The sequence below is a fragment of the Tribolium castaneum genome, chromosome 9 (genome assembly GCF_031307605.1).
Source record: "Tribolium castaneum strain GA2 chromosome 9, icTriCast1.1, whole genome shotgun sequence".
Lineage (NCBI taxonomy): Eukaryota > Metazoa > Arthropoda > Insecta > Coleoptera > Tenebrionidae > Tribolium > Tribolium castaneum.
Window position 1 is genome coordinate 5,292,350 of NC_087402.1, and position 25,788 is coordinate 5,318,137.

Sequence of the window (25,788 nt, forward strand, 5' to 3'; positions counted from 1 at the left end):
TTTTATTTAAGTTGGTTCTATAATTTCATATTTCAGGCAGCCGACTTGCATGTAGCTCTTCCAGGGATGAGGTTTTAATTTGCATACAAACTCCAAAAGTTTAAAGTTATCTTTTAGCATCAGGAAAGCTCCAACATCTGTGAATCAAGCCCGGTTCGTTTACCTGCTGTGTACTTTTTAATTATTTAAATGAATGTTTTATTCTTTTGCATTATACATGTCGCAGATGGATGGATCCTGCGTCGGATAGCGACTTTCGACGCCGTTATCCTGCCTAGTGTCGACGTCCACCGCCAGGGGCGACGCTCCAGGCGCAGGACTAGAAGACCGCGCATCGACCCGGTGGGCCTGCTCCGATCCGCTCGTTCGTCGTTTGACAGTACGTTACGAGCTGTCTTGGAAAGTGGTTTCGTCGCCAAACATCCACTCCCACATAAACAAAGCATTGCCTCAGCGGTCGCGCTTTATCAACAAATCGCGCTCCGGCGCGACCACAACGCGGTGTGTTTCAGTTTCGTTTTTCCGGTTTTCTGTGACTTGGTGACTGTGTCTTTTTCGTTTTTCCTGGTTTGGTGGCTTTTCCGATGGAACCCCAGTCGGCGAGGGAGCGACACTGAGTGTCGTGCCTTCAGCGGCTAAAAAATTTACCACCGTGGCTGGTGAGTTTCCACATTCAGAATCACGTGCCGATGTATTCCGTTTAATTACATCGCGTGCGAACCGTTCAAAAACTCATCTCAATTATCAGCGCGCTGTTCGCTGTTTCAATTTCCTCGAATATCACGCCGAAGTCGGCAGTTTCCTCCTGTTTATAAATTTGGACGAATGCGGTTAGGAAACCGGGACGATTAACGCAAATTACACAAACGTAAACTTGCAGGAGTCGGTCCTGTGTCAACACAACTTCCTGTCCGTTTTAACTTTTCGACTTCCTTCCGGCTATTCGTGAATACTTTTCGCCCATAATCCTATTTTTCCAGGTCGGGCTTTTAAACTCTGCCACTAACGCGGGGGTGGCTTTTACTTCGCTTTGGACGAAATCGATTTCCAGTTCATATCAGACAGGAACGATTGGCTTCGTGCCAAAACTCACTGACAGCACACCAAAATTTACTCCTTTCATAAAATGAGGCTTGTGTGTGTGTTTAATTTATTTTCCAGCTTCGTAATTGCAATTGTGTGAATAATTGGGCCCTATTGTTAGATTGAGATTGATTCGGGACTAGCTTCAAGGAGTTTTTTCCGGTGCGACCCTCGACAACCCTTCCATTATAGAAAAAATTTCATTAACGCGACGCTCGTAATTAATTATCAATAAAGACACCTCCGCATCCATCACCGAGCTTTTTTCTTTATCGAGGCAATTTTTCAAATTATATTCACTTGTATTCGGGATTTTACAGACACAAATTGCTTGTCAAGTCGTCTGTCTTTAAACTCACACTTTGCCGATGATTCCTAACGTTCTCAAATATTTATCAACTTTCAGGGTGCATAGCTGAAAGCCGACTCATTTTCCTCCAGACTTTGCTGTAATAAACTTTTCATTCACCACTACTTCAATAACTTTGAATCCTCCCCTTAAGCGCGGTTTAAAAATTATTATAGAAACTTCCTGACATAATTGCTTTAGTAAACAACCAAACTAATGCGACTTAATTACTCGATAAAACTAGTTAAGCTACTTAGTAAACGAAAGACTGTTTCGAGCTATTTCGCTCCTGTTCAAATATTCCAATAATCGAATAATTGTCTCCCTCCGTAATAATTGTCGGAAGTAAACGAACCTTTGCTACACTGACCGTTAATTATCGACAAAAGTAATTGCATGTCAGCGTTGGCAATATGTAATTATGATCAGGTATGCCACTGATTATTAGAACAAAGCAGCCGCCATAAAGCATTCTCATGTCTATTAAATTATAATATGCACAGGGCGCTCTTTTTAAACTCCTTTCCCACAAAATATCTACTTGAAACCTGTCATTAGTCTTCTTCGAAATTTTAACAGCTGAAATAATCATCCTCACTGAAAGATTTAACGCTGCTACAAATTCCTGTGTACTTTGTAGATAATTGATTGATGATTGTCGTGAAAAGCGCGCTATAAATAAATGAGCTTTTCAATTTGTGTTCGACTACAACAGTTGCGAATTCTCATTCACTTCGATAAGTAGTAATTTTACATAATTGGCCGATTATTAATAACATAGTGTTGTCCTTAAAATGCCCTGTTAGAAGTGGAGTAGCGTCTGCACAAATACTGGTTAATGTCCGCTGCAATGCGCCAATTTCCGATATAGAATCACAATTTAGTAGCTGTTTGGCGCAGGATCTAGTCATTAGATCTCTTAGGCTGGTCGGGAGCTTGCCAGGAGTACTAGTGACATATATTCAATTACTGGATCCTTGGCAGAGTCCCTTATAAATGAGACCATTTGTAAAGTCATTTCGACTGAGCAAAAGCTCAAATCCGACTTGGAAGTTTTCTATGAAAGCTCTATTAAGTGTAATTCCGGTGGCGGATTTTTTAGTCTGTAAGCTATTAAAACGGAAAAAATTCTTTCTAATAAGAGCACGAATTGGGTCATTTCTTTACATGCGAACTCGGAAAGCACGCACGCCTTGAGGATTTATTATGATAAGGCGCTGTGCACAATTTTTAACGAGAAATATTTGTGGTAATTTGTTTCGTTATTTTCACACCACGGGTCAGAGGGGAGCTCAAAATAAATATTATCAGTAACAGGAACAAGCAACAAAACGTTTTTAATTACGCCACTGAATGCTTAGCTTATCACGTACAAACGTTTAACAAATCTGATAAAAACGCGCACTTTTACTTAATTGAGAAGCAGAGCAACGAATATCTAAACAATTCGGAGAATCGCGTAATTACACCGCATAAACTCTTGCAATTATTTCGTCGGAGGTAACTTCAAAAGGATGAACGTGCCAAGTGAATTCGCCAGAGTGTGATTTGGAAGTGCAGAGAATGCATAGCTGAAATTCTGCTCTTTCGCAATCAGTTTGATTCAGATTGATTTTTGCTGAACGGAAGTGTAATTTCCAAAAATAGAGGATATCCTGCGAGGAGCGACGGATGTCTTATTTGACTTGGCAGAAGAACTGAAGATTTTTCCGCGAGGTTATTTCAGACATTAGCACTGTCTCGAAAAAACCTCTTTAATTAGTCAAGACGTGGAAGGGTTGCTAAGACGAGCTTCAGACTGGAAACAATGTCACAAATTGTGGGGGATGCTCAGAATGGAGCAAAAGTGTTGTATTACTATTAAACAATTGGACTGGCAACAATTGTTATTACACGAGGGGTGATTTGGAATTACGCTCCGGAACGCCGACTTCGTAATTTAAAGTATGACGGTTAAATGTAATGTGCAAGAGGCATATTATGCCGTTTGTAATTGCATTATTTCACCACTGCAATTCGTGTTTAACTGTTGTTAGTATTAATATGCTACATTCACACAACAGTTTTGCCTCTCGAGGACTTTGCGCAAAAATGAGCCTCGTTCGGGTCTATTACTAAAGTAATTTATGACTTTTTCTCAAGCCTTACTTAGACCAGGTAGCATTAAGATGAAAAAACTCTTGGAACTGATACAACCATAAAATGCTCGTAAAAGAACACGAGCTGTAATTCCTCGCCATTTTTTCCTCAACTGTCTTTTGTTCTGCATCGGGACAATTATTCCTGGGTCAAATGGAGTCAGAAGTGATAAGATAGCGGCCACTCTTCACTCCATTTGACCCAGCCAAGGTCTTGAACAATTAAATCATTTTATTTAGAAATTGTGTTTATCCGACTGGATATTGTCATGTTACGTGTAAACTGCAGACATCAATTATTCACAGTGCACACTCCATCATACCTCATCAATAATATATCTGACCGAGTCAGGGAGCCATCGACTCGCTTTTCCATTATCGTTCCGATTACGAAAGTCTTGAACGCAAATACCCTCTTACAGTTTAATTACGGAATTTAGGAATTAATGACCTTCCACTTTACGGTCTACTAATTGTGTGTTTATTCCAATAAAAATGCGTCTCGTTAGGATTACAACCGTCTGCCTATCTAGTATATTCCGACTGCGGTTTTTTGTTTTTGTTTAGGTGGGTTAATTTTAGGTTTGGCTTCGTTACGCATTCTAGCTTTGCGTGGGTGTTCTCGATTTAAATATTCACGAATCGGCCGCGCTATTTCGATTGTAATTGTGGAAGATTAAACCCTCGAGGGCAGCGATTCTTTGGGGTTAAGGCCGGACTCTGCCGCGCTCTGAAATGGCTAATTCGGAGAGCTTTGGCTTTTATGATCTGACAACTCGTACAGAAACTATGCAAAATTAATCCGAGTTACACCCTCAGCTGCGAAATCATCGAGCGACCAACTTATTCCTAATCAAATAAAGCAAATAACATGAAAAATCCCAAACATTAAAATTGCAAAATGAAGGCGAGAATTGTTCCATTATCTCATTTTTAATTGAAACAGTAACTAAAATTTAATCTGGAAGAAAAAAATGTACGAGTATAATTATGTCGTTTATGGAAATCTGTAAAGGCATGGAGTTCTCATTATAAGTACTGAGGTACGAAAAGGCGGAAATTTATTCAGCTGAGGTCTTAACAATGTAGAAGCAAGAACTTGTCGATAAGGTCCGTAATTAGATGAAGGCGGTCATTGATTAAAAGCTATCGAAATAGAAGATATGAGGATCTCAAAAGGACAGACCATTATACATTTTAATTCAAAAATTAAGTTAATCTAATCTTTCGAAAACTAGATCCCGCATTTGGTGACGGACGACCAGAAACGCTACGATTTAGTTGTCATTGTTAAAAAAAATACAACTTTAGTTTGAATCCACCTTATTTTCGAAAAAAATCTTTCTTGGACGGAAGAGACTTGAAACAAGTACTAAGCCAGCTAAGTGAGTGCTCAGTGCGTGGAGAAAATAATTATTAAAACTAGTAGTCAAACATTTATTTCTCTACTTGGATTAGAGTTGTACAATGAAAAATCACCACCTACCCTCGTAAAGCAGAGACAGCAGGTATTTCTCTTGAAGAAATTAAGGTTTCTAATAAAAATTTTAAACTGCCATTTATCATGTCTGATGAATTTCCTGGCTCTAGACATTGCACTTCCGAAGGAACGGAAAAGGTGTGCAACGAAACTTTTTATGACCAAACTTGATATCACCTGCAGTAGTTGGCAGGTAAGAAGAAATTATCGTTGGGGATACACTACTTTTGGTTGTAGGAACTGATTTGGTGTTTTCTGGTTGTTGACCAATTACATAACAAATCAAATTTCGTAGTTGTCTGTGTTAATTAAATCTTACAGTCGATCAGTTCTTGTTGAAAGTGCGTCTGAGATTTATGAAACACGAATGTAGTTTGTCACGATATGTCAATTCAAATCGTAAAAACTTGTTTTCTGACTTTCTAATGAAAAGTTTGTGTGGGTTAGTCTTATGTCATTTAAATTTGTCTGTAACAGAGTGGTTAATTAGTAAAGTTCTTTCGGTATGAAGAGTCAGAAGTGGGTTACTTTAGGCATCTTGTAAGCTGTCGCAATTTGTCAGTGGCATTTTAAGGTAAAGCAGCGGTGTAGTGTGCCTGCTTGGACCTCTGGAGGGGCCTGTGCTGGTAATAAAATGGTTAATTAGTGGAGCTTTTAGTATTAAGCTGGCGTACGTGATATTATCTGAAAACGAGCCATTAAGGTCTTCTCCGGGTGGCTCCTAGGCCGTTTACATATTTGTAGCAGTTTTCCATGTGATTTACGTGTTGGGGCGTCGCGGTTTGTACTTTATATTGATGCTGATGGAGGGTTGCGGGGTTCACTTGAGCTGGCATTGTTTGCGGCGGTGGTCGTTATAAATCACGGATCCAACAACAAACATCAGTCTTCAGCCGCCGTTGCGGTCTCAGCATCCACGTTTATCACCGCACTTGTTCTGAATCAACCGCCTATCTATCTCAGTATTACACGCTCCTCCGGCCGTCCCCGGAAACCGCCGCTTTTATAGCCCCTAACTAACGCCCATTGTGCACTTGTAATTTTAATTACGCCAAGAGAAAACTTCCAATGTCGAAGAGATTTCGGTAATGGAACAAGACGAAATGTGATGAGGCCATAAAACGGTAATTAATTTCGAACCCGTTCTCTTTTGACTCGAACCCCGGGTTTAGCACTTGTTTACATCCACTCATCTTTCACCTGCTCCAAAAACAAACATCAATCTGCCGGTTAGACATCGGAATTGAATCGACGCTGCGATTTTTTGACGCATGTGTTTCTACCCCAAGAATAATAACATTCGGGAATATTAAAGATTGCGCTGCCTGGAGTTAGCCTAAAAGCAAATACGCGTATAGACTTCGGCTACTGGGGTCTTACCCCTAAACCTGTGTCAATAACAGATTTTATAAAACACGAAATCTTACCCAAACCGCGAAATAAAACCACTTCGGAAACAGATGTTGAGGTCGAATAATTTTATTTAAACTGGTTGAGGAAATACCGATGCCAAGATAAAGAACAGTTAAAGTAATGAGGAAAATAATAATTAACAACGGCCTACGCACATATTGAAGCCTTGTAAACCAATTTACTTGATACCATAAAGAAATTAATTAATATACAGAACGAGTGAAGCGAGTGGTTCGATCACTTGATCGAAATATAAATAGAACCAAGGAGCCTAAGCATAAGGTTATTTCAAAGACAAAGAAATTCCTCTTTTTCTCTCTCTGTATTTACCTTGTAATTAAACGTGGCTAATCGCCTTTTGCGGCTTCATAGCTTTTCCAATTGAGCTTAAAACCATTCTTGTTGTGAACATATTGCTCCAGAAAACGAGCTAAACCAAAAATAAAATCAATTGCTAATTAGTCTAAGATGCTAGTGACAAAAAATCCTGACTTCTGGAACTAATTAAGTCTAATTTATTACTCAATGAAAAAGTAAATTCTCAAAGATTTATACATAGTCATGTTATATTTTGTCATGATTTTAGTAAATTTTCCGTTATTTGAGATAAATTTGAGACACTTGATCGAAAGTAAAGTTAAAAATAATGCGAGGACGTAAACAAAGAGAAATTTCCGTGGGCGCTCGATGCATAAACTAGAGATAATGGTGATTTGAATCATAGAATATTATAATGAGACATGCCATCATTTTGTAGTCTCGATTTATACGCGTTCATTAATCTAAAATATCATCATTTGAAATTCTTTAAGGAATGACTACTTAGGATTAAGAAAACGAATTTGGTTCCCTCCACAAAGAATCTCATACTCCCATGATAAATATGTGAATAATTTACTGTAATTATACGGAATAACCGCTTTTATTTTCCTTTGTCGATCTGAGCTCCCATTTCCGCCGTCTATCACCGTTACGTTTCACAAAGTTGTTAACATTGTGACATCTTGCTATGCATTAAACTAATTCCGAGCGTCGGTAATTGTGCGAACGTCTTTACTTCTTGGAGAAAAGTATCATCCTGGTCGTAAATCAAGCGAGATATGTAAAAGCCTAGACAATCCCTCGGCGTCGGCAATTTGTTTCAGATATCGGTTTCTGCACACAACTTCCATAGTTTTGATCGAGAGTTAGACAACCGAGTTTGATTAATAGTGCTATAGACTCACATTAATTCTAGTGCATGTTACATTAAAACCCACATTGTGGGTCGAAGTGCTTGTCATCTTCGTCACCCAAATGTATCCATTCGACACGCTACGATGCTCCCAAAAAACCTCCGATAGCGTCCTTACAAATGGGACGCGCCCATTTATGCTTCCTTCTTTGTAATGCAGATGCGCTAAACAGCGATCAATCAACATGTATTCAATACGGTTGTGTTGATGTTGTCGGCAATTGATGGTCATTCAATAACTTGAATCCTCCCACCAGTTTTATCGCGATTTTGCGACATAACTTTGAAAAATTCATTCAAAAGTACGCAGACGGTCGAAACATCAAGACAAAAATGAAAAATTACGCTTTACGCTTGATTGCTCAAAAGCAATGTCAAATTAATAAACCTTGAAATGTGGGGTGAGTCAGAATGCTCGTGATGGAATATCAATGAGTCTGATACATTGATGTATGAGCTTTCTAGACCCGATTCATATTCATATTTTACGCTATTCTGCTGGGCAATAAATAAGATTAGAAATTAATTTCAAAAATAAAAATTTTAATTTTAAGTTTCGATTTCGTCTCGTTTTGTGAATTCGCGCAGAATATAATGAGCAACGCTTGCGTCAATATTGAGGTAGCTGTCAGAAGAATGACGAGTGATGAAGTGGAATTGAAAGAAATAAAATTAAAAAGTTTGGCTGTGTTCCCCTCGGTAATAAAAAGTTTGTTCAATAAGCACTTGACGACGTAATTACATTAAAAGGGTGTGTGTAGTCCCAATATTTCACCTCGAGATTTAATTAATTCCGCGTCCTCGTCAAGGGCTAAAAATACAAGTTCCGGTTGAAGTGCTCAAGTCGAATGCACTCTAAATTATCGAGCGTGGTGGGTGGCCGGAAGAAAAAGCGCCATGGCATGCTACACCATCAACTCCGCAGGGATAAACGTAATCAATTTGATTTATTTGCCATAATTTTTGTAAAAACCCCGCCGAAGTGGAGCTTTTAATCGTAATTACATTAATTTCGCCGCTGCATATCCATCTACTAATTAACATCATTGATAAGCCAATCGAAAGAGTTGCGGATTATCATCCAGCCATCGATTCAATCAGCAGATGGGCCTTTTTCCAGCGATGGGCGTGAAAATTCAGACAAAGCGCTGATGACTTCCGAAGGAGGCCCCATGTGATTCATCGGCCTCGCGACTGAATGAAGGAACGCCGAACGTTTTATTGTGCTGAAATTTCCGGCGCAGCTTTGGCGGAAAAACATAAACAGTGTGTTATTAAAGAGGCGAACTTTCCACCATTTTCACATATTGCGTGGCGCGATCGCGGGGTTATTAATAAAAGTTGGGAGCATTGCAGCGAGTTGACTGACCCGCTAAGAAGCGACTTTACACACAAAGACATTCTATTAGTAGTTTTTATATAAATCGCTGCTCTTTGCCAGATAACAACCGACGGGTCACCGTTTGTCTCCTCTCGAACGGAAAAACCGACCTAATTGTCATGCCGCTCTTGCGCTCGCTGCTTCTTTGCTATCGCCATTGTATCGGCCACATGGACAATTGTCTGCACCAAAAGAGGACGATAGAATTCTAGCCGTGTGCTGTTTTTAAAAAAATTGGTGGGCCAAGGGATTTTGGAGCCGTTTCTTTGAAAAAATTGTGCATGAATTACCGCCGTTCTGTCGGTCCATTAAAGTCTGCGACACTTTAAGAACACTCAGCTCTGTCTGAAGTGTGAGTGACGTGGTCCTCGAAACGCCTCTAACGCGCATATTGTGGCATTAGGCGGCGAGACGCCAGTTGGGAGTACTTCTCGACCTGCACTTTGAAGCTCAGGTGCATGCCGGCTTCGGCAGGATTGCCGCCGTCATTCCGGTTTAAGGATGCCGATCCTGATAATGCCCCGATCATTCCCTACAAGTGATGGACACGATTTGCGCCCCGGCAAAGAAAAGCAATGAAAGGAAAAAACATCGCGAAAGTTTTATAATGGTGGTGGTTTAAAGAAGTTCAACAACAGATTCGCTCTCGGAATATCAAATTCGCCCGTTTTTGTCAAGGGAAAATGTTTTTATTGTTGCAAAGACTTGACAGAAACGAATAGTTTTCTATTTTGGCGTGGCTGTTGAGCATTATTCAAGTTCAAAGGTACGACAAATCGATCGGGATTCCGACGGTTTGTACAAAGTAATTATCTGTGTGATTTATTGTGAGTTGGGAGCGAAGAAAGGCTCCACTGATTGGATACGAGCTTCATTTGAATAGTTTATTTGCAGTTTTATGTTTCCCAATAATCAAGCTTTTTCTAAAACTGTTCAGACACTTTTTGTGCCTAATAGAGAAAAATGAGTAATTCATTTATGCTAATACATTTGAGGTAAAGGTAATGGTAAAACTTTAATGCAAGTTCAGAAGTCGATTAAGGCCTTTCAAGTTAATTCCGGTGAAATTAGTTGTCTCGGTTAAATCGAACAAAAACACTTAAATTACAAAATTGAGTCGGCTGTAAAAAAGAAACGCCGATTTATGCAAAATCGTTCGGTAAATATCTGAAATTGCATTTTTTTCATTTCTTTTTATTAGCGAATACATTTAGCTGAAATTTTGTAATTTCGCGTCGAGTCAGCTTCAGGAGCCCGTTCCGTTTTTGAAACCTTTTTACCAATTCGGGATTCTGATTTAAGACAGTCAATTTGTTTTTACGGCCGTCATATTGAAACTGTTCTATACAATCGAATAAGCAATTGTTACACGCCTCAGAAAAACTGATACGTTGGGTTCAATTTCCGTCATTAAAAATTATGAGAGGCATCAAATTTTTGAATTTGAAGCTAGTTTAGCATTCTGGCCGCGTCGGGATAGCACTTGGTCTGCGTGAAACCGATACTTTCGCAGCACATCCTCTGAGACCCCCAGGTCCGTATTTGTGAGTTCGCAAGTTTCCTTCTGTTCCAGTGAAATGGGTTATGACAGGGAAGCGATAAAGCCGTCGTCGCAGACACACCTGACGTTTTGTATATGCAAATCTCGAATTTCGTGGGCCAGAAAACCGACGACTACAACTTGCAGCTCATCCGCATATTTTATTATACCCTTTCCAAGTTTTCCTCGCTTGGGTAACTTTGCCTGCCCACTTACGACGACGCTTTTACCTCGTCTTCGTTGTTTTGCCTTTAAAAAGTTTTCAGAGCGGGTAAACCGGTCTCGTATGAAAATCGCAGGAATTCTAATCCTAATCACTCGGGGAAAAATAGACGAAAAGCCAGCCACTCGACAAGCATTAATTCCGGCTGATATTGTCTCGGCCGCTCCGGGGGAAAGGGGTCTGGATAGGTAATGGGTTTTTGATTACAAACTCGGTCCCATAGCAGTGATTGGCCTCGTCTAAACATCAATGCGTAACAATTGATTTAGGGCTGTGCTTTCATCTTCCGATATTATTTTCCATTCTAATCAATTTTAATTTTCAATGGATGGCTTGTTTATGGTTTTTCTCCGGCTTCTTTGAGGGAAACTTTGCGGCTTCGCCCGATGGGCGCATCCAGTGTTTTTCCCACAACGAAACCAATTAATTCCTAGTTTAAATTTAAACTGACGTGTGTTATTGTTGGAACGAATTTGTGTCGCCACAGATGCAAGAACGCAATACAACTGCTGCTTGTTTCAGTGAACTGGGGCGAGGCTGAAAAAACAAACTTCAAGCCGGCCTGGAAATCGCCCCAAACTGCAGTTCTGTCCTCATTTTTTGGCAATTTTTTGGTTGTCAGCTAATCTCCATCTTTGCATATCGTTCCCGTTAATAATAGTTTAAAAAGCTTAAAATTTGCGCATTCTTAATTGGTTTCGTGCGATTTGACGAAGCGTTAATGCTTCAAGTGCACGCAAAAAGTGTGAAAAGTGTATTTGTTCAAAATTAAATTTTGAGTGCGTGTCGCTTCTGATAATTTTGGTAAAGCTTGCACATAAAAAGCCACCCCATGTGATTAGGAGACCGAGTGACGCCTCTTGAAAATCAGATACGTCTCCGGGCCTTTTCGAAAATTTGGGTGTCGGAGTAATAAAATTTAGCCGACGTGATGCCGCCGTAATGTTCGTCGTCGCCGTATAGAATTTTTTGCGAATATAAAATAACGGAAAAAAAGGTTTTTCCGATGAGAATTGAAATTCGCATAACAAATTCAGCCGCCAGCAATGTATCTAGAAGTGTCTTCTTCCGACTGAGTCCTACACGGAATCCTATTTACATTCGCTTCTTCGCCTCGACTCTAGATGCATTGTTCTCAAGGGCCCACTTTCGTATCACTTACTTGTTTTCACGGCCATTCGAAAAATATATCGTTATACGGATAATAGACCTTCTAGCCAAAGGAAAAATAAGATCGGTTTTATGCTCTCGCCGCTTGCCACTTGCAATGCTCGCAGCGAAGATTTCGAACAAAGAACTGCTTTTTTAAAAGCGCCAATATTAAAACTCCCATCCAGGTGCAATAAAAGAAAGCCACGACCTCCATTAAGACGATTTTCAGCGATTTTGCTTCCGAAACCGCCCTCGTAAATATTGCCAGCGAAAAATTAATACCAAGGAGGAAAAGTGCAAATGTTTATTCAGTTTGCGACACTCGATGAACCGAAATGGGATGATCGTATTTGTTCGCGGTAGCGCGATAATAATTGCAACACTCTGTGTTAATCTGTAAACGTGTTGGAAAATTGCATGAATGATCACGGTGGCGGAATAAAGGAAATTCCAAGGGTTGGTGTTTTTTGCAGCGAAACCGTAGTACGTGACAATGTGAAAATTATTGTTTTCCTTGTGGAACTTTTTTCATAAATCCACAATTTAATCAGAGATAAAAGACTATGGGAACTTATGTCGGCGAACGGTGGAAACATCTCGTTTTTCTTTTCGGTCCGAGAAAAACTTTGGAATTATGCATTCGGTGAAATTATTTCGGTCCGTGAATCGATCCTGGCGCAGGAGACGTGCAAAGTTGGAGTTTGAGTTCCGGTAAAGCACGTCCGGAATTAATTATGCAGCCCTCCGTTCGGACAATGCCCATTGTGCCTCCTAAGAATAAACGAGAGGCCCAGAATCAACGGTACGGTCCTGGGGCAAGTTGTCGCTCACTGTTTCATTAGTTCCCGACTTTTCTTTTGCTTATTTCCTTTATCTCTCCCATTTATTATCTCGGGAGCTGTGCCGGATTCCTAACGTAAATAAAAATGTTGAACGTCTGCCTCGCTATTTTTTCCTTTTACCCTCCGTCGGCAAAACATCGGATTGAGACCTCCGGTTTTGTTTGAAGTTTCTTCTTCTAATTGGAGTTAATGAATGTTTATTAAAGAGGCGCTCTGCTGTTCCACGCCATCGACGGACCAATTCTGCATAACTTTATAATAATTCAACCGGAATTCATTGACCCGTTCGGCTCTCTCCCCGTAATATGATTTGTGTAATTGTATTCAAACAAAAGTTCGAATCGCAACGGAAACAAGGTCAGAGGTCGGCTCTTGGATTAAAGGTCCAATTCACTCCAATTGGCAATTATCTCGTTTCTCAGAACAATACAATTGCTGATTACTCGGTTATTAATAACAGCTTTCATCGAATTAGTTCAATTAGTGACGAACGACGGCCGGATTGCGCCATGACGTTTCCACCGGGCCCAAATCTGGACGGTAACGAGGCCAATTCTTCCTCACGCGTCAATCAATTACTCGCAAGGGTCGCGGAACTTATAATTGCCAGTTAATGGCCTGTTTAATTACAACCACCGTAATACGTTTGCTCGAGCTTGATTATTGAGGGACATATGACTCACGGCAGTTAATATTCTCTGATATTGATCAATCCAAATAAGGAGTGGCTTTCGACGGCGTGTTTATACTCAAACTTCACCAAATCCCATCTGCTAACATTATCGGCGCCAGCGCCTCCATTTCGCACACTTTTCCAGCGAGACGACACAAAAACAACCCCTCGGCAGGTATCAAATTTAATATTTACTCGAAGAGGTGCTAATTGCTTCCGATCGCAGTCACTGGAAGTCCCGACCGCTTTAACAAACTCATCAATTGTTGCACTTGACGGAAAATTGCAGGTCTTAATATTGTTTTCTCGCAATTGATTGCTGTAATTTCACAATCATTAAAATGATAAATGAACGACTGTTCGAAATTTGTATAATGTCTGAGCCACTGTGTCATGAAGCCATAAAAATCACATGTCATAAAATAGTCATCAAACAAATCAACCGACATTCGATATCATAACATCGCACTGCATCAAATTTAATTATTCTATCGGTACCCATGTGTACCCTTATTTTTGTATTGATTCTTAAAATGAGTTTTTAATGCCTGCGTTAGCCAGTAATTATTACACGACATTGTTGGAAAAATGCAAGCTCGGTGTAAACTTTTTTTAAAAAACCTCATTTCCGGTCATGTTAACCACGTTGGAGCATTAAATATCTCGACAAGAGAGACGCATTTATGAATATAATTTTGGGGATATTCGAGAACTTCTAACATAGTTTGTAGACGAACAATAAAAGAGGAACTGTACAAAGATAAACTTTGAACCAGTCTAAGCTCACACTGGGAAAGGTGATAGGGCATATTATTTCCCTCTCAGTCAAGTGCAAGCATTCCATACCTGCTAAATGTGTCGGTGATTTTGTTTTAATATCCAAAGTTTAATAGCCGAAATAGCGTATAAAATGTGGTCAAAACTCAACAGTCAAGGGACACGAATGTAACTAAATGTGCTCTGTGCACGAATGTTAAAATGCGAAATTTAAATTGTAATAAATTGACATGCAATTGTCAAATGCACTGTCCTGCAGTGTTTAATCTGTAACAGAGAGGTAAGAAATGACGTCTGGCTAAAAAGGGATTCGATATAAAATCCCAGGAGAATGCGAGGAATCTCGTGTTTGTCAAATGTGGTAATCCATTGGTTCACGATTTATTTAATCAAAGTGTAGTAAAACAACGATGTGTATTCGATTGCGGTTTTGTATAAATATCATTTATCGCCACTTGTAGTTTTATTTAATCGAGTTATAGTTTTAACAAGACGGAAACATATGTTCGGGATCAGTGGCATGTTTTGGGTTTATAATTTTTAAGTGGTAATTAGGGTGCGCAGTGTTTGTACAAGTGTTTGTATTTTTCCTGAAGCATCCCCTGAAACGTGACCTTTGATAAACATGTGTGGAGACCACCCGGGGGTAGTTTCGGCCATCGAAGACGATTGACGATACTTTCCAGAAGCAGTTAAAAGCGATATTACAGCCAGTTTCTTTCGACGTAAATAAACATCAGCGAAATATAAGCAGAGTTCTTCGAGCAAATATTAGTCAAAGCGAGTTTGTTATTGATTACAGCACGATATTGACGTTCCTCTTCTCCTTACCAGTCGATTTTATTCAATCTGTGTTTATTTATAAACGCCGCGCGTTCGCAAGAAATATGAACAAAACGACTCGCGATATGTAAAATTCGTCCTGCAAAAACGAGACACGAATCCAGAGCTTCCGCTCCGAACTTCTCCAGATGTTTCGAGAGGACTTACTCGAGACTCGCAAATGCACGTTTTCTTTGACTGTTTCCTAAATTATCCAAGATGCGTCACATACTTCTCTTTCTACCCACCTCGGGGAAATAATTTAGCACGCCTTGTGAAACTTTAAGCTCGATGAATTTTTAAATCTCGTTTAACAGCGTTTGTATCGAACACGTCACCCCGGCTTCAGCCTAAATTATTAACACCGGCATTGTCTCCTGGCATACTCGAACCGTAAATTCTGACATACGACTATGCTAACGCCAATAATTACACGTCCACGCCCTTTGGCTAATTGCAGATTGGAGATGTGCCAGGAAGCTACAAACCGCCACCCAACAAAGCCTAATTAAAGGACTCTTTAATTTTTGACTGCTTGATTCTCCAGAAGCGCCTGATGAAGCTGAAGCTGTTAAACTGGCCCGAAGAAATAAACCGCGTTCTTAGCGTCAGAAGAGCTTTAGTTTGCAGAAATACGGGCTGCATGTTCGGTCCATAATTCGCGTAGCCGTCCGGCATATCTCACAGATTAACTTACATAAATTTCAGCGGGGGCTTGTGTAAAGATGGCAGAGACATAATTAATGAGAGTACGTGATTAAGATTATGTCAAGTGAGAAAAACACGGGGATTAGCGCGGATGGGAGCACGTGCATGTGAACGGGGCTTGAGCTTAATCGCGCCCTAAAAGTTAACGAGCTTAAATTAAAACAGAGATGCCAGCAGCTGCACCAAGACGTTCATATTGGCACACAGCCCATGACCGAACCCACATGGAAATTTCCCATGAGTTCGGACTCCGGGACCCGGATTAATCGCGCCCCAATTTCGCTACTAATATTTTATCAACTTCACTAAAAATAAACACGAGGGATGCGTTGTGGGCGAATTAGGGAGGACTTTGCCCTATTCATTCCTTTAATCCCGATAACAATCAATTTTATCGCGCTGGAAACGCAAGGGGTGCAAGTTTTAATAATAATTTTTGGTAAAAATCCCCGGTTTTGATTGTCGGAATTTCATAAAATTCCGATCGATATTTGCGGCAACTACACAATGGGTGAATTAGTCTGGGCCTTGTACGAGATATAATCTGCTTAGACGAAGGTTGACAGTTTATTATCTGCCTCTCGAGGCACAAAGCATGAGCGATTCAATATTCCCTCATAACCACACTTCCCCAAGAAATAAAAAGTCGCCTAGGAATAATAAAATCGACGTTTCCGTAATTTAGGAGTGTGAAATCTCATTAAATTGTTATCAAGGTTAGGAAAGCTCACGATATTGTAATGATTTTTTCCAAGAAATAGGTCACCGAATTATTTATTCACGTGTGATGTGCTATATGAAGACAGTAAAAATAAAACGAAATGTGATCGTAAAATTACTCAAACCCAAGAAACAATGTGAAATATGTATGTGATAAAGTATCAAAGAATATGAAGAACACAAAACGTCCTAATAAAAATTCGACGAATCTATTACATCCTAGCTTGTAACGAAGTTTCGCTGCGACAGCTTCCACGAATAATTTACAACATTGGGGTTAACGATTTTCCCGCCAAAATAAAGAAACATCAGTCGTAATTTACTTGATACTATAAATAACTGTTTTGCTAGTTCGCTGCATACTCAAATGTTTCATTTATTAGTTGATTTTCGGTGCAACTGACAGGAATCATGGCGTATTCATAACCCAATGAATAAAACCGTGTTAGAAACACCAATTAAAAAGCAACTGCCCGACTTTTTTAATAATCGATGCAAAAATGTTTCAGACTTGTAGACAATCTGCCCAGTAGGGTACATGTTGTATGCATTTTTCATTTGTGAATTATGACAGTAGTTCCAGCTCGCAATTTACGAGATAGATAAAATGAATGCTGGCGACATGACATCTCTGTGAACTTTCGTCTGATAACAGTGGTTAACCACGACGTAAAGCACAACAGAAATTACACACACGCCTTTCCGTTTTTGGAGCAAAACTTTTCCGACAGCTTTGATACAGTATAAGCCATAGATTATAGTTTCCAAAAATGTGTGATAATTGTGCGCTGCAAAAATTCGCTTTAATTATCGAACAAAAGAGTGTTTAAAAAGGGAAAAACACGGACGTGTTGTACAAACGTCGTTCTCACAAAGGCAACTTTGAAATTTGCTCCAAACAAACTAGTTTAGCTCCCATAGATGGGAGCCTACAAATAAGGCAACATGTTGCACCGATAAAAAAACTGCATAGACGTGTTTTATTTGTAACACAATGGTGCACGATATGAGCCAATAAAAATATTCATCGTTCTATTGTGGCGGCTGCGTTCTGATATTTGATCGGGAACGAGCCGATCCTTAAACCCACCGTTTAATGTCACATGTAGGGAAAATGAAATTTTAAATAAATAAAACGCACCCCTGTGAGTATCATTTTCCGAAATTGAGGTACGTAAGGTAAAATCGATGGTTGTGTGCATTATGCAAGGAGTTTTGCTAAACTGAATATGTTTAATTGATGACATGATTGGCACACAATTGATTGCAATCATCAACTGGGCATTAGCATATTTATATTTGGAATTTTCGCCGACCGCATTTAAATAAGGCTTTAATTATTCATAGCAATCAACCATTTGTACTTGTTCACGAATCAAGTCCTTTTGCATTATTTGTTTTACAAAATGCTGTTCCATATTATTACTTTATTATTATTTTCAACATTTCCAATTAAGTTTTAATTGCATTGTTTATTGATAATCATCGGTGAATCATTTTCTACTTGCCCATTCAAAACGTACTAAATACTCGCGTTTGACAATACTTGGCGCTGATAATACAGACTGCTATTTAAAGCCCAAATAATGAACTTTTCAATGTTGGAACAAACTTTATTATAGAGGGTGTGCAAGCCCCAACAATCTAAAAACTCATAAAGCAAAAACTTCCACAAAGTTTGTCATTTATTTACGACGCTACAATAGTCTCTTGATACAACTTCCACAATTTGGTGTTACTGAAAAGCGATGATAATAACCAGATGGCCGCGAGACTAAGCCGGATAAACACTTGTTTGAGAGAGATTTCAGACGACGAGTGATCATTTTCAAATTTTCACCATATTAGAGCGCATAAACAGGCACTTAACTGCCCAAGACCATAACCAGACGCACACTTACGGCCTGTCAGCTCACCGATTTTTGCACTGAAAGCACTCAAAGCTAAATGTTGAAATTATTGAGCTAAAGTCGGAATAATGTAGCTGCGGCTTTGTCTAGAGGATTGTAGCGCGGACAATGTGTCGTCTTGGTGGTCAATAAAGTCTTGCCTGGCGTATTGTCTTCTTGATGAATTCTAAATAAGGACGCGACCGGTTGACAAGATAATGCGATAGTGGCATGTAGGAGAGTATTGAAAGTAGACAAAAGTGGTTTTAATTGTGAGGATGAGTTGCGTTAAGCGGGGTGAATGGGTCAAGGTCCCCCGAAGAGCTTTAGTGTATTCCATTGTGTGTCGTCTTTCTACGATTGGCTGTCCCAGCTGTAGTATTTGCATGAGTAAGTTGCGGGATTTTAAACAATGCTGTTGGTCTCGTTACATCATGGATTAATTGCTTTGTTCGGAGCTTATAAAAACAGAAGCTAACGATCTAATTATGCTAGGATGGATGGCGTTTCTCTATTCAGAAGCGCTGCGTACAAACCGCGTAACAGTTTTACTCGAGCTGTTAAGTTTGACGATAACAATAATTTGTACAAGACTATCGCATTATTCTCTTTGTTTTGGGTCTGTTATGGTGGTGTTGGTAGGCCCGGGGGTGTTTTATTGAGCGCCGCCCGTTAAGCTTCTGGAATTACGCGAGTCCACAGTGTGTATATGCATGTGTATACTCGTTTGAGGTTTCTTGCCCGAGTTACATTCCTAAATCATGTCTTACAACTGGGGCTTAATCCTCGTTTCCAACCCTAATAATGGTCCTTCGACGATATTCCTTGACGACCCGTCGACACGCACGACTTTATCCGCAACCATATCGCAGAATTATTCACGATAACGTTACAAGACCCGCTTTATTTTCGGACACGACGGTCTTTAAATAGATTACCAACATTTGAATATAAATACACTAAACATTCCGACTCAATTACTCACGACGCATGTTTGGGTCGCACAACAATGTCTTCCTTTTTAATTGGTAATTTAGAGGAGACTTGCGTGCCGGGGCTCTTATTTTAGAACTTCAACTCCTTGCTGTTTGCAAACTCTACATTATTTTTCTTCTTCCCCATTAAGCGTTATTACCGAACATTCCCCCCATAGTACTACAGTAATAGTCGGGAAGCAGTACAAAAGAACTGTTAAAAGTATTTACTCTAATGTCGCTAATACATAAATGGCATTACATTCTAAACACGATCCTTCCTTATTTAATCTACTCAATTAGTTCAATACACTCATTAAAACCAGCTCATTGAGCAATCCACATTTCACCCAATTACATAGATGGAATTATTTCTAGCAGAACAAATAATTTAATCGGCCCTGACAGATTTATCGAAAGTGCGACCTCTAACTCTATTTCTGCCACAACAGAAATAGAAAAATGTTTATGATAGAAATGAGTTACACCAATTTTCTTTTATAAACACTACAAGCCGCTACAGTCAACTCATTTGTACATGCTAAATCACTGAAGTGACTTTCTATTTATGTTGTACACGGCAAGATTACTCACACGCTTGTTGCGGATTATTTACATTTCATACTTGCAGTTTACAAATTGCTCCCAAGTGCCCAAAAGTTTGACACAATCTGCAATAAATTCCAAAAAAATGTTGTCGCTACTTGTAGGAAGGGACACTCGAGATCCCTAAGGTGTTTTATGAAAATTTATACCGTCTGCACGGACTTTTAGGCCAACTCCAAGGGTGGATCAACACAAGTTTCAAACTAAGGGGAAGGATTAATTTATCATGGTATTATCTGTAGGCAAATATTTTCGGACCAATTCATACAGAATGAAATTTTCCTAGAAATAATTTTCTATGCCATAGTGGGGAACTATTTATTTTTGAGCTTAAAACAATATGCCCGACTCACACTGCATTAAAAATTAAACAAACTGCGCCAAGATTGTTTCACTTCTGTTTACACACAGTTTTTTAAGATAGTATTGAGCGCCTACTTAAATTGTGATCCCACGTAACTTCTGCAATATTCATAGGTCAAGTGAGATTTATCCGGGTTTCTAGTCATGTTTTTCCACTACTGTGTGTAGTTAAATATTTGAGTTCTTGGTGTTGTCAACCCACAAATTATGATTTATGCGAATTAGATCTTTCTGTGTTCTCAGTTTCGAATCTCGCGCATTAAAAACCAAACTAGAATTAATTGGTCAAATTAGGGCTGAGTTACCCTCGCCCTCCCCTTCCCGGCTAGGGTGGGTAAGCTCCCCTGAATGATTTCAGTTCAGGTTTGGCTGTGGCAGAGTTCGGTGTCTCAAAGTGAGCGTTTTAAAATGGAAGGTGGCGTGTGTTTTATTGGCGGCTTCCTCTCGTTAACAGTGTGAATTGAATAACTAAATTCGGTTGTGTGTCTTTCGACAAACCCGTCGACTGTATGTCTTCTTTGCGGCCGACAGTTTGAATTACGTTCATGGGTAAATATGTTGCGCATATGTTTGCGATTTTTGTTTGTGTGAGACGGGCATTATGCCCGAGGTGACGTGCATCCGACCCGCATCTCAAACTGTAGAAAAACAAAGAGACGAAACTGATGTATGCAACGAGTTGTCTTACGAACAATAGCCGCACCACTTGTACGCTAATGATTCTTTAAGAAGAAAAGCAGCCATGAGGGCGCAAGGAACCGGAGACGACTTCAAAGTGGATGGCAAAGTAGCGTTTGAGCAGGAATTCCTGCAAACACAGGATGTCCCATCGCTCCCATCACAAACTCATTTATAGTCAATTCGTACAAAAAAGCACGGTACAAACTAATGATCATTTTTGTTATACAGTATTGAAATTTATGGAAGTCAAGTCGGTTGTTAGGCGTCACGATATATCAGCTGGTCTTGGCATATCAATAGAGTTTGCTGCATTGAATATAATCGAAGAATGTAATTAATGCTGACGGTTTAAATTGGTCATCATAATAAACCAGATGCGGTTGTGCCCGTCTAGGCGATAAGCCGAAATGGGGGTGATAATGTTGTCTGCTGTTGGAATAAATCCGGTGGGTGGAGATCCAAAATCGCATTTAAATGAAAACCCTGCGTGTTGTCGGATAATTACTCGCGGTGGGTAAAATAATAATGAATATAATGTAACCCCTTGGCCACGCCAGATCCAATCGCGAACTTATCACATTACGTTTATTCGCATCGGCTTGTTAAAAAAGCACACAAACTTCCCATGTGTGCGCCGGAATGCGGAGATTGTAATCAAAGCGTAAAAAAATTTGGGAAGTTTCGTGCATCTGTCCGGAAAGGTCCCGCCCCCGGTCGGGCTTTACGTGGCGTTTTGTTACTTTAGATTGGGGCTGCATTAACGATTTTCGGAAAGTTCTCCGGAATAAGCCGTATAAAACTCACCTCCATCCGGCCGTGTAATAAAATGAAACGTTCGCGTTTAGCAGTTTTATAGGTGGATAGGACGGGCTGATCTCTCCGGCAGTTTCATCTCCTGGATCGGGGCTTATTCACATGCCGCTGAATTCGCAAAGTGCCGCAACTTTCCTCGTACAAGATATCCATGAATAACTTTGCCAGCGCCACAATTTCGGCGAGGCATAAGTTCGCAACGATTCCACCGACAACTTTGCCAGTTTGATCGGACCAGAGGAATCATTAACTCGGAAATAGTTTACCCATCCCGGGGGTACAAAGATTCATAAAAAAGGCACCCAGCGGAATTTTAACAACTTTCGACCGGAATTTTCAAAACACGAATCTATGGAAAAAAGGAACGCGGATAAACGTACGGCCCAGTTCTATCGATCTGGCGGGGGCGCTGTAGGAGGACCCAGTGTCAAGATGACAAATGGCTTTCACTACATAATATCCTTTAGTTAAGACTGACATATTAAGTCCGACGTTTCCAAGGCTGGCAATGTGTAAATGGCTTCTTTCAAAGGATATGTTTCATATTTTTACATTTCACTTATAGGTATAGTCGCCTTGCTGTTGCAATACCAAATAGGTACTGCATACAAAAAAGAACTTTGTAAATATTCTGGATTTTTTTTCTAACTCTTCGTTGTGAAATAAATTTCATTTGATTTTCCTTTTTCAGTCGTTTGAATTTATGTAATTTTACATTTAATCAGTTTTAAAAAATACTTTTTGTTTTTGCGCTGTCGGCAAGATTTGATGGAAACCGCTGCGGTCACCGAATATCGACCAAAATCTCAACAAACATCAGAAATTGGCATAGAAAACTGCACAAAACATTTGTTTTTGGCCGTAACACATCTAAAACATGTCTCTGTACGCAGAACCATAACCCGGAGCGAGTCACAGTTTTCATGAATTGAAAGATAATAATTAAAGGTGGTTTTTGGTGTTTTTTATACTTTTGTGTCTTGAACAATGCGGAAAACCCATTTGAAATGTTGGAATTGTCATTTTTCAAGTAGAACAAGAGGTCCAGTACTTATAGATTGGTACAGAACCTCTTGTTTAAACATTTTTGCTTTTTTAGAAGAATATTAAATTTATTTGCGTTAGTTGAAAAAATAAAAAAAAATATTTGTGTCCCATTGAAGCGATGTGAGACTTTATTGTGGCAGCCATCCATACTTATGTGCAACTTTCGAAGAGTTTTTCCCGTCCAGACAAATCGAGAAGTTGTAAAAGTGTAAAATATTAACTTATAGAAGTTGTGAACCTGTGCAGGTCCTGAAATTACAGTCGCCAGTGGAAGTAAAATACTTGGACAGGTTTTATGGCTGAAGTAAAAATTCCTAGTGTTGCTCTTCGCAAGTGCTAAACTTTTTTACCGACGTGTTGTTCGGGGGCCTTTTGCGACAAAATTCGAGCGAATTTAATTACTTATCGCGAATGCCATAAATATTCACAGGTGGCGGCAGCACACAAACACGATTACATCATGATGAACAAAACTGCATTCATTTCGCATAATTTAGGCCGCCCCGAGTGCTGTATTAACAATACAAGAGCGAATGCTGTTAAAACCGCGGAATTTGTGCTGTGGCAATTCCCTCTAAGTGCACCTATGGATACGCACATATGTACATACAATACATAACACAAATAGTACATGCGTAGACGAGTCAAGTTTACATAGCATTGGCAAACAGCATGTGCCCAGCATCACATCTAACGCGGTGGATTAGTGAATTAGTATCGATTGTGTACTCTACAAAGCAAACACAATGCCGCATTCGATTCCGGCAGATAGTTGATTTGCTATAAACTTATCATTACGAACGCAAACATGACAAGTCAATTGTAGTGCGGCCTCTGCAAAGCTCTAAACACACAATCAGCGCGTTTGTTAATGTGCTGTTGATTGCCGAGGCGAAAAACGTAAAGTCCGGGGCCCGTCTCCAGATAACAGCCAGGGAGATAACAATGACCGGAAATTTGCTTATTTCCGGATTAAAAATACATCTGCCTTGAAATGGCGCAAGAACACAATTCGGTTACTCGATACGCGCAAGCCCTTAATTCCGAGCAAATTTGATATATACGGAGGAAAATAACTTAATTACAGAGATTGTGTCTTTATATTTTAACAACGGAATTGGATTAAGTCGCTGCCTTCAAATTTAACAAACTTTGTCTCATCTAGTGGCACAATCGTTCACGGTGCGTTCGTATTTTTCTTTGCCCAAAAGGGTGGTAAATTTAGATGGATAAATATAATCCGAGCGAGAGTACAACTGCGTCAACAAGGCCTGTCCGGACTTATTTCTGGAGATGGTAATAAGCCTTACAAGTGAAACGTGGGCAGGGAGTCCGCATCCAGCTGTGAGGGGTCTTTGTAATGGAATCCGGAGCATTATAACCGCGTGGGGTAAATGCACACTTTTTTCCCTGCCCACGCATACCTAATTTTTCCGTTTGGATTTCGATGCCTCACCTAAATAAAACACTTTGTTTCGCTCACTTTGTTTATGGGCGCAATTATGCAACAAAGACGAGGAAACGGAGCGGATTAAATTACAAAGCTTCTCGTATCCGATTCTCCAAAGGATGTTTACTTTATCGAAATATTGAAATCTCATTCACTTCAGACACTCTACGTTTACCGGAATATTATCCGGCAAATAATTACCGAATCCCGGCAAAAACAACGCTGTTTACCCGAAAGCCATTACGACGTATCAAACCGTTTCATTAACAATCGAACTTGAGACGAATTTTCCTTTATTGTTCGCGTCTTATATACTTCAACGGCGTCGGAATTGTTTGCCACTTCACACAAGCGGCTTAATTAATGCCATGCATTCCTACTTTGTTTTCTTGCATCTGCATGCTGTTCAAACTCATCGTCAAAATAATTTGACAGCTTATGTACATACGTGTGTGTAATGACTTCCGGCATTCGCTTCGGCGCTTAATTTCCAGCGCTAACCGAATTTCAAAGTCACGTTTCTCCAACCAGGAGGATAAATTCGCCCCAACATGAACCAAAATATTTCAGAATATGAAGACAAGTACCAGAAAAACAGACCAATTAGTGAAAACAGCACTCTAATCAAACAATTTGAAGATTTTTTCCCGACGAATTATTCTTATTTGAGTATTAATCTACTATATTTAGATAAAGTACTCGCTTGTACACACATTACATAGGCGTCGATTTACATTACTCGCCCCTACGTCGCTCTATGTAGATTATACATTTGTAGGTAATATGATCTCTAGATCTGTCGGTACAAAACAGTGAAAGAATTCTTTCACACTTCTGCGGGTTGTGGAAGACTTGATTTTGGTTTCCTGGCTGTGTAGTGGAAAATATCTGGCTCGGTGGTGATTTGATTTGTGCATTCTTGCGCTCGCTATCGATTAAACGTTGGAAAGCGTCACCGTCGCGTCATCTGTGTAATTGATTCGGGCGTCTAAATCGGTAAAAAATTCGGGCCGTCGAGATGGATAAAGCGGAGAAAGTGCTGTAGGCCATTCGAGCAACTTTAATATGATCGTGGGGTGAAAACGTGGTAGTTTTAAAGATCCGCGGGGTAAGCAGTCGTGGAGGTGTTCTGTGCCTGTGGCGTCCGACCGGCCTTTATTGATTCCCATCCTGATTGAAAACCGGATGGAGCGGAAGTAAGACGGTTTCATGTGAGCTGTCTCCAGCTCACGGAGAAATGGGAATCCATTCTGATCTCTCGGGACGCTGCTCGAAACCGCTATCGCAATCTATACTGGAGGCGACCTCCATTCTCCCTCATCGATATCTAATAAGAAAGCGGCCATTATTTATTAATGACTTGACCGGATGCGCCTCTTCTGTATGGATTTATTTCTGTTTCTTGTCCGTCGATAAAAAGACGAAATCTG

At 39.9% G+C, this 25,788-nt stretch overlaps 1 protein-coding gene and 1 long non-coding RNA gene across 11 annotated transcripts in view; one reads left to right on the plus strand and one right to left on the minus strand.

Moving 5' to 3' along the window:
- The first annotated feature begins 358 nt into the window (after window positions 1-358).
- Ten-m (Tenascin major) overlaps window positions 359-25,788 on the plus strand; it is a 99,317-nt gene continuing 73,887 nt past the window's right edge. For 6 of the 9 annotated variants that reach the window (XM_064358843.1, XM_064358842.1, XM_064358845.1 and 3 more), the window contains exon 1: window positions 359-659. Coding sequence is in view for 1 of the 9 variants with exons in the window: in XM_064358844.1 (XP_064214914.1) it covers window positions 20,913-20,916 (4 nt within the window). In the remaining 8 variants the exon portion in view is untranslated. Of the gene's footprint in view, window positions 660-20,892; window positions 20,917-25,788 lie in introns of those variants that run through there. The other 3 variants (XM_015979043.2, XM_064358849.1, XM_064358844.1) reach the window with 3 other exon arrangements.
- LOC107397751 (uncharacterized) lies at window positions 5,005-6,787 on the minus strand. Of its 2 annotated transcripts, none has more exons than XR_001574780.2 (3): window positions 6,478-6,787; window positions 5,579-6,386; window positions 5,005-5,518 (listed from the first exon to the last, which is right to left on the minus strand). It is a non-coding gene; the product is annotated as an uncharacterized LOC107397751 (long non-coding RNA). The 2 variants fall into 2 exon arrangements; XR_001574778.2 differs by having other exon boundaries at window positions 5,005-5,673; window positions 5,725-6,386; window positions 6,478-6,783.